The 10,354-nt window shown below is 37.7% G+C and overlaps 1 protein-coding gene across 1 annotated transcript; it reads right to left on the bottom strand.

Moving 5' to 3' along the window:
• Positions 1-665: 665 nt before the first annotated feature.
• On the bottom strand, positions 666-10,340 carry LOC106881520 (nucleotide exchange factor SIL1). The gene is made up of 10 exons (XM_014931936.2): positions 10,260-10,340; positions 8,643-8,894; positions 7,794-7,880; positions 7,499-7,621; positions 6,726-6,847; positions 5,788-5,931; positions 5,004-5,125; positions 4,114-4,375; positions 3,805-3,872; positions 666-2,774 (listed from the first exon to the last, which is right to left on the bottom strand). Exons 2-10 carry the CDS (start codon positions 8,848-8,850, stop codon positions 2,471-2,473), a joined length of 1,440 nt encoding a protein of 479 aa, XP_014787422.1. The 5' UTR covers positions 8,851-8,894; positions 10,260-10,340; the 3' UTR covers positions 666-2,470.
• Positions 10,341-10,354: the final 14 nt, after the last annotated feature.

The following is a 10,354-nucleotide window of genomic DNA, read 5'->3' on the forward strand; positions in this document are numbered from 1 at the left end:
TAGCAGTAGGAATGGTTCTTGCTGTTAAGGGAGATGACTCCACACAAGAGTTCTCCTTCTTGAGAAATTGCATCTACATGCTTAACCACAAAAACGATTGTCGAGATTAGACACAGGTCCCAAGTCTAATGTAATATGAGATTATGTGGCGTTCATTCTATTCTTAAAGAAATTATGTAGTACAATGAACACGATTGCCATCATCATAATATATATATTTATGATAGTGTATATGTATGATAATACATATATAATATAATTCGTTTTTGACTCTCCCGCACCGAATATATATATATATATATATATAATACAGTTCTAAATCTCTCAGAGAGATTTATGCAGCAGTGGTGCGATAAAGTAGTTGTATGCTGTCAACTTAATGTAACAGTCCCATGAAGTGAATAATACTACTGCTATTTAGCCTTAGGAAGCAGCGCTTCCTGTTGACCCTGACACATTTCCTGTGTTCTTATGTTTACAACGGGGAGACAAACACCCCCACTTAGCTAAGCCTGCATCTAGAGACATGTTTCTGAGTCTTTGCTCGTCATCAGTCTGGAGTAGCAATCTCCAACTAGCAGGCCATACATACATACATACGCACACACATGTATACACATACACATATGCATAGATACACAGAGTAATGGATTTAAAGAACAGAGTTATAAAGAAAAAATGTTTATTAAAGAAAAACAATTTGTGATGTCATCAGGTCCAAGAAAAATAGTTAACATCATGTGACATGAAAAGGTTTCATTTTATTACATTTGTTTAGTCAAGACTACAGTCGAACCATCGGAGATTAATGGGAGCAAGGAACAAAGTTATATTTACACTGGGAAATTCATGATTCTTGAGTCAGGCTGACCAAAACAGGAGGGAGAAAGGGACAAATATATATATATTTACACAGGGCAACCCTGACCCTGGTTAAGGTCTTTCAAACTGGAAACATGAAGAGACGAAATACAAAATTATATTTACACTGGAGACCCATGATCCTTGTCAGGTCAGCCATGTCCTGAGACAGGGCTCAAATGCTTAATTATATTTAGATTGTAAGCTTGCAGGATAAGTTATTGAAATCAGAGTTAATTGCATCACATTTTACTTTTCTCAATTAGTTAAAAAAAAAAAAAACGCAAACATTGGCGCAAGAGTAGCTGTGTGGTAAGTAGCTTGCTTACCAACCACATGGTTTTGGGTTCATTCCTACTGCGTTGCACCTTGGGCAAGTGTCTTCTACTATAGCCTTGGGCCGACCAAAGCCTCAACTGGTAATCTGTTAGCAACCTCAACTGGTAATCTAACAGGTTACATAAACTGCCCCAAAAATACTATGGAGGGTGTGGACAGACCAAACATAGAATAATTGAAGAACAAGAATAAAACAAAACAAATAAAAACACGATGGAATGGTCACAGCTGGGACGTCTTTGATCATAGGAATATCATTGTAGGAAACATATCTGAAATGAAATGAGGTAATTTGGTAACGGAAGAGAGGGAATGATGTGATGATGGAACACTGGAAGTTCAAGTCTTTGCAGGGTTGGGTTCAACATGTTGCAGGAGTCACAGGTGGACTTGTACACAGTTGTTGAGAGGTATCCAAGAGATACAAAGAGAGCATTTGGAAGACCTGCATAGTGGATGTGGACATAATAATAATGATGATAATAATAATAATAATAATCCTTTCTACTAAAGGCATAAGGCTTTTACATTGCCAATTACATTGACCCCAGTGTTTCACTGGTACTTAATTTATCGACCCTGAAAGGACGAAAGGCAGAGTCGACCTCGGCGGAGTTTGAACTCAGAACGTAAAGACAGATGAAATGCTGCAAAACATTTTTCCTGGCATGCTAACGATTCTGCCAGCTCGCATCCTTTAATAATAATAATAATAATAATAATAATAACAATAAAAATTATGATAATGATTTCAAATTTTTGCCACAAGGGCAGCTTGTGGGGAGTGGGATTTAAGTCGATCACATCATCCCCAGCATTTCATTGGGACTTATTTTATTGACCCCGAAAGGATGAAAGGTAAAATCAACCTCAGCGGAATTTGAACTCAGAACGTAGCGATGGGCGTGATACCGTTAAGCATTCTGTCCGGCTCACTGCCATAATAATAATAATAATAATAGTTATAATAATAATAAATAATAATAATAATAATAATAATAAATAATAATAATGATAATAGCCTTAGCTGTCAGGAAGAGACCTGCTAAGAAATGGGAGCAAAATTGAACAAATAATAATAATAATAATAATAATAATAATAATAATAATAATAAACATAGGAAGGTCACATGGTCTCAGCTTGAATGTCGTTCATCATGGGTCTGCCTCAGACCAGGGCTGAGTGAAGTGATGAATGGAAGGGGGCTTTATACAATAACAACAACAAAAAAGAACAACATATACAACACACAACAAAATGTTTCCTCAATCACAATTCCACTTTGTGTGTCTGTTGTAAAGAGTTCAGAACGTCTGTGACCAAGTTGTGTAACGAGCAGAAGTACAAATCGCTCGTGGGGTCCTCATTTTTCTCTTTCGTACACAGTCCCGAGTACTCAAAACTGAGTTCGTGTAGCCTGGGTGTTAAGGGCTGAAAACTTTGATTGCAGCTGGACGTTAGAAGTTTGGAAGCGGTCAGTATTTTCTCCTGGCTGTCGTAGTCGGAGAGGTTGAGCAGCGAGGCCACTCTGTCACACCATCCAGTTAGGGTCATCTTTTCTAGAAGATTTATGCTGAAAGCAGACAAGAAGAAACACAATATTTAGGTTGAGAATTAAGATGAAAAATCATCATCATCATCATCTAGTGTTTTAAATCCAAGTTTTGTCCCCATTAACGGGGGTGGCCAGATCTACCCCAATGTCATAGCAACTGAGGTAGCCAGGTGCACCCCACCCTAACCATTGGGCTGACTGGTGCCCATTCTCCTTTGCTATCATGAGGCTTTTTTGGAGCTGGATTTTCTACGGGGAGCATGCCCTTGCTTTCTTTAGTTTCTAGACATGAGTGGTCCCGAGACCAAGGTCTCTACCATGATTTTTAAAAAAGTGTGCATACATTTGTGTGTGTTGGTGGGTGTACATGTATACATTTGTGAGCGCATGTATGTATTCATATCTTTGTATACGCACATATGCATGTGTGTGAGAATGTGTATGTGTGTGTGTGTATGTACGTGAGTGTATATGTGTGTGAGAGTTTCTATGTGCACGTGCAAGCATGTTTAAAGGTTTCCTGGTGTGTGTGTGTGTAAAATGAGGTCATAGTCATCATCAACATCACCAATGCTGGTGGCATGAAAAACAAAAACCCACCTAGCATCCACATGTAAAGTGGTTGGTGTTAGGAAGAGCGTCCATCTGTTGATGCCGTCCCAAAGAAGTCACTGGGCTCATCGGATTTCGTCAAACTGTCCAACCCATGGACATCAAGCGATGATGATGGTGATGATGATGGTAGTGATGACCCACTACGGTTCTATGGGTTGGAAAGAGTTGCGATGGTCGTGGGCAGAAATCACAGAGTTGTCATTTAGTATGACTTTATGAAACTATCACTACTGCTGCTGCTATTACCAATACCTCTACTACTAACTACATGTGTAGCTACTAATACAACTAAGACCACTGCCACTACTACCACTACCACTATCCCCATAAGCACCAGCTGAGCAGGACCGTAGTTTACCAAAATCTATATCATGGTACCTGTCAGTTAAAGCAGCCTAGCCAGGTGAATAATATACCCCACTTCTTCACTTACCTCTCATATTGTCGGAGTTTTTCTCTATTTTTAATATTGTTGTCTTGCGAGTGAGATGCCGAAATTACCTGTAAATAAGAATAAAGGTAAGTCACACAATCGAAATCTCAAAAGCTACAAGATAAAGCTGGATAAATTTAAAACAATGTGGATCAATAAATGTCACATTTGATAGAATAATCTGAATGCTAAAGGGTTAAAGAGCAAAGACCATCAGGGGTCGCTGCAAAGGATGCTTGAGGGCTGCATGTAGCCCCGGGGGATGTGGTTGAGAACAGTTGATATTGAGGCTTTTGTGTTTCTGCTCACCTTTTCTGAGATCAAGTCTGCAAGAAGTGTTACAATCTTCACTTGAATTGCTTCTGTCTTTGACTCTGAGTAAAGCTGTGTGAATGCAGACAGACCTCCGAGGGCCAGGAAACGCTGCTGTGCATAGAGATTGTGTCGGAGGAGCACCGATGCTGCATAGAGGCACTTCTTTCGTACGGCCAGGGAAGGCTCAGTGGAAATCATAGTGATGAGTCTCTGCATAACACCAGCATCAACTGCAGTTAACTGCACAACAGGATTACTGCACATTAATGAAAGAGAAAACAAAATAGATTAGTTCCTTTACTAATTAGGCAATTAAGTTTGTGTTATTAATTTGATTGGATATAAGTGCAAGCATGGCTATGTGGTTAAGAAGGCTGCTTTGCAGCTCATGTGGTTTGGGGTTCAGTCCCACTACATCATACCATGGGCAAGTGCCTTCCGTTATAGCCCTGGGTCAGCACCATCCGAGCATGATTGTTGCCAGGGCTGCTGATTGGCTCCCGTGCTGGTGGCACCTAAAAAGCACCATTGGAGTGTGATCGTTGCCAGCATCACCTTATTGGCACATGATAAACAACATTTGAGCATGGTCGTTGCCAGAGCTGCTAGACTGGCTCCCATGCAGGTAGCACATAAAAATCATCTTTTGAGCGTGGTCATTGCCAGAACCACCTGACTGGCCCTCGTGCCGGTGGCACATAAAAGCACCCATTACACTCTCGGAGTGATTGGCATTAGGAAGGGTATCCCACTGTAGAAACTTTGCCAGATCAGATTGGAGCCCGGTGCAGCCTTCTGGTTCGCCAGTCCTCAGTCAAACCATCCAACCCATGCCAGCATGGAAAGTGGACGTTAAAAGATGATGATGATCAAAGGTTCCTTACCTCTGCATTGCTGATCCGAGTACAAAAGCTGTGTCGTGTTTCACATCCGTGTCTGTGCTGTTTAGTAAGTTTACTAGGAGAGAGATTCCGCCAAGTTCGGCAAACAGCTGGGCATTATCAATCTACAAAGGAAACAGACAGGAAGTCCTTAACATAACTTAGACACCAACAAAAAGGGGCCCTTAAAACCAGTGGTTCACAGGCCAATGTCACATGCCCCACCAGTTGGATGTGACAACTTTTAAAGGGGCATCAGTTACCCCAGAATGGGGTAGTCTAAGTAGGAAATTAATGAAATTTGCAATTAAGTTTCAATTAAAACTTCTTTTAAGTAAGCACATAGATACACACACACACACACACAAGTATATGGCCAGGACTGGATTTTATACTGTTATCAAGAATAGTGTACATTGCAAGAAATAGCAGTCAAATCTCCCTCAAATAATCACTGTACCATATTATGAAAATGAAGGACGCAATCCTAGACAGAAGAGAGTAGACATGGTTGTATTTCATATAACCATCATGGATGGTGTACACTGCATAAACATAACTAAAAATAGCAGCTAAATCTCTCTTGAATCCCATTCTATCATCTTATGGAAAAGAAGGGTAGCAGCAAATCTCCCCCTCTCTTATTATGGAAAAAGAAGGGCACAGTGGGAAAGGTAGTCCTGAGTACTAAAGGGTGGTCATGGCTGGATTTCAAGCATATACCATGGACAGCATACATTGCACAAATACAAGAAACAACATCATGTTAGTTACAGTAATTACTCACCTGATGCAAAAAGAATTCCAGTTCGGAGAGGATACTCTGAAGATCTTCCTTCTGGAGTACAGCGTAATCTTTCAGTTGATCATGTAACATGGTGACGATTTGAGCATCAGATTTTATAGATGATCTCAGCATCTCATAATCCCTCTTTAGTAACGAAAGGAAATAAAATAAATACATAGAACATTAGTGATTGTGTTGTCATGGTGGTCATATCCTGAGGCACTACTCATCCTACCACTCTCACTCAACTTGCTCTCTTTCACTTCAACTTCAGCGAGTAGGACTTTCAGTCACTCTGATTGAAAGACTCTCAAGAAATCTCTTGTCCTTCTTCATTCCTTGAAGTTCATGATTTTCCTGTTCCTTGATTCAATGGAAATATGTGAAACTAAGCAATGATGAAATTGAGGTCTCAGCTTTGTATATAGAAAACCCAGGCCCTTACACCAACGGGAGCAAGCATTGCAAGCTGTGCATAGTTGAGCAGGCAAGGATATTGAAGTACTCCCTCAACCTGGAGGAACATCTTAAATTCCAGGATGGGAGTATTCAGTCCCTGCTAGCACTTCAGGAGATTCCTGCTGAAATCTCATGGAATGGATTCCAGATAGCTGCCTAAAGGAGAGAATTCCTTGCACTTAGTCCTTTGTCTGTGTGTTTCAACAACCAGCCACAAGGTCTTTTCTCTCTCCACTTTGAAGAGAGGTTGCAGGCCATCGGCCATTGTGGTCTGACAAGAGACTGAAAAGCTAAATGCTTTACAAATGTGAAACCCTGGATAAGCCCACAGATTGGCCAAAACTATGTCTATCATTGTCATCGTGGTTTTGTGGCCTGAAGCAAAGCAGGCCTTGCCATCCACTCATGAAAACACTTAGTAAATGATCCACAAGAACTCAAGCATAAACTGAGTCCTAGTTTAAACACTGTGTGCTTACCTTCTTACGGCGAACTTTCGATGCGTGGTCTTCTTGATCCTTGCTTTTGTGTTGTTTGAAATGTTTCAAAGCTTGCTTCAGGTCATCAGGGGTTAAATCATTTTTGTTTTTGTACCTCATGCCTGCAAAACAATAAAAATAAGCAAAAAAAAAAACAAAGAATCAGTTTCCTGTTGATTAATGCCGCAAGGTAATCAGTTTTATTTCTTGGTTCAGATGAAGACTAGACAAATAGAATGATCTAATCTTGTCAATGCTGACTGCAACTGAAAAATGTGGTGCCGAGGCTGCTAGAAGTGGTTTCTCCTTGAGCAGGTGGATATAGATTAAAATAGAAAATGAAAAAGAGCAAAACAGCTGGCATAACTCAAATAAACAGACTCTGGAAGAGACTCTATCTCTTTATATTCTCTATTTAAATCAAATGTTTTTCAAGTGATGACAAATCCTTTTTCATTTTTTTAATTCTAATCTATATACATATACATACCTATATTTATGTATGTATATACAGATGTGTGTGTGTTGTCACTTAACCGTCAAATAATAGCAGCCAAACATCTCTCAAATCACACAATACAATCTTAAAAACAAGGAGGGCACATTGAATAATGAATTCAAACACAATCCACTTGTATTGAGAGCCAGATTGATCATCTTTGATTGTAGGTCTGTTCAATTAGGGCCCATTTTGAATTAAATATCAAGCAAAAAAGTGCTAATGCTGTATAAAAAGGTTAATTAAGGACAAAAAAATAATAAACCCTCTTTACCTTCCCTGTTTTCAGATTTCCAGTATTCCAAATCTTCTGCTGATTGGCCTGGCATTAGTTTCGCTTGTTTCTGACCAGTCTGTAAGTCCAGTCGTACCTGCAAACCTGGAGGGATTGCTTGTCCTAGAAACGATAGAGAAAGCAATTAAAAATAAATAATTACATACAGAAAGCATCAACATCATCGTCATTTAACATCTGTCTTCCATGATGGTTTGACCAGAACTGACAAGCCAGAGCACAAAGCTCCACTGACATGAAACAACAACAACAACAATGTTAATGTAATATTCACCTTCTTTGACTTCTTGCCACTCTTCAGATGGTTGGAATAGATCTAACTTCTTTTGTCCTTCAGAGTCAATTGTTATACTAACACCCTCTGTGAATAATAATAATAATAATAATAATGATGATAATAATAATAACATTTGCCCATATTCTACGTAAAATACTGTCCATGTAATCTCAAATTTTAAAACAAATTCATAATTTTCTTGTGTTTTCTTATACATTCTCTAGAACAATACTTTGTACAAAACCAAATATATGACACCCTAGTCATAACACCAGCTTGAACTTCTGACTCGTCCTTTGAGGTCTCTGGATGAGACTTGGAGTCAACTTGTACAAATACAAAGCAAAAGTCAAACATAAAATAATAATAATAATAATAATAGTAATAGTAATAATAATAATAATAATAATAATAATAATACAGGCAGTGGCTCTCTTGGTTTTTGATCTTAAATGGTTGGAAGTGTTATCACATACATTGTTTTGTCTTGGTATAAAAGATGGGCTAAAGCAAATATTCTGCTCAATACCACAGATTTGCTTGTCAGTTGTTTGACCTTAACCAGTTGAGCATTGGTGGTTGACAATATGTGCATCTCTGATCATGAGCAGAAGTAGTGGGGGAGCATCATAGTCATGTGTTGTGAGGAATTCTTTAGGGTTTGGATAATTACCTCTGGAAAATTTGGTAGAAATTTCTTTCTACCAAATGCACTCACACAATTTTATTTGGCCCAGGGCTATAATAAAAAACATTTGCCCAAAGTACCTTGCAGTGGGACTGAACCTGAGACCACCAGAAAGCAAAACACACACACACAGAGAAATCATTTGTTAACTGACTCACCACCATCCTCTGTATCCTTTTTGTTCCCAGCATTGGTACCAGTACCATCATCACCATCATCATCAGTATTGACAGCTGTCAATGCAGAAGCTGATGAAGATGGGGATGGTTCCTCCGCAGACACTTGGTGCCAGGAGTTGAGGAATAGCAGTAGTAACGTCAGTAGTAGCAATAGAGAACAGGCAGATCTGAATGGTGGTTTAACCATTTTTATGGGTGTTGTGTCGCAGAGGTTAAAAAATCAAACCAAATCTGAAAAAAATAATAAACAGTACAGCAGTAATTAGCAACAGTTTAACCATTTTGTGATTACCTTAATGAGCTGGTGCCAGGTTTTCCTGTTTTTTAACCCATTAGCATTCAGATTACCCTGTTAAATGTTATGTTTGTATATTGCAAGAGTGAAAGGTAAAGGGTTTCGGTTAAGGTAAAGTTAACGTCTTGAGCTGTGGTTCTTAACCGGCGTCCATATAAGATTTTGTGGGGTTCATGCAACGAAATAGAAAATTGGGGATGAACAATAATATTTTAAGGGTTCTTGAAAAAGTTTTGTTTTAGATGTATATATTGGTGCGTATGGCAAGAAACAGCTAGGGTCCGTTCTCCGACATTTTACATAATTCAATCTACACAAGTTATAATGTGTGAAAAACAAAATAAGAATTTTGAAAGAAGTAACTATATAAAACTAGTTTATAAACATCGAATGGCTATGTGGGGAGTCCACCAGAACAAAATAACAATCAAAAGGGTCCATAGATTTAAAAAAACGGTTGAGAACCCCTGCTTTAGAGGATCTGAATTCCAAAACACTCAAGTGGTTAAGTCTAACTCTTTCACATTCTGGCAATGTTTCCAATTAAAATAACAAGGTGAAAGTCACTTTGACAACATGTACAGTTTGAGCGATTTACGGTTAATGAGTAATAAAGGTAATTGCCGGTACTACCCTCGTATATATGTGGTTTGTAGCTGAAGTTTATAAATATATATATTATATACCTTGTTCATTATATATTCACAATTAAAGAAAAAAATTAAGGGTAGGTACACTTTTAATGATTTCGTTATTTTATATACATTTCATTATTTTGATAACAAGAGCGAAACTGAATTGCTTCGTATATACATCCGTTTATATATGTGTGTATATACATTAATTTATAAACATACATATATTCATTTATATACACAATACACACACACATACATAATGAATTATGTATAGTATACATATTTACACTATATATATGCGAAATATACACGCACATATACATGTATCATATAATGATTTATACACATACATGCTATAATATATATATATATATATATATATATATATATATATATATATATATATATATATATATATATATATATATATATATATATATATATATATATATATGTGTGTGTGTACCTATACATACACTAATATTTATACACATACGCATATATATATGTGTATTACATTTGAACATGTAAAGTATGAGGTACAATACGAAAACATGATCATTGTTGTACAAGAAACAATCACAGGGAACATCGGAAGACAAAATTAAAACAGAAATCTTTACATACAAAGTTACCGTGTAAAAGAGTTCAAAAATAATTTACCTGGTGTTGTTTACAAACTGACGATGTTATAATTAGCTTGCGTAATATCTTTCACTCCGTGTATATATATATATATATATATATATATATATATA

The sequence above is a fragment of the Octopus bimaculoides genome, chromosome 18, assembly GCF_001194135.2.
Source record: "Octopus bimaculoides isolate UCB-OBI-ISO-001 chromosome 18, ASM119413v2, whole genome shotgun sequence".
Classification (NCBI taxonomy): domain Eukaryota; kingdom Metazoa; phylum Mollusca; class Cephalopoda; order Octopoda; family Octopodidae; genus Octopus; species Octopus bimaculoides.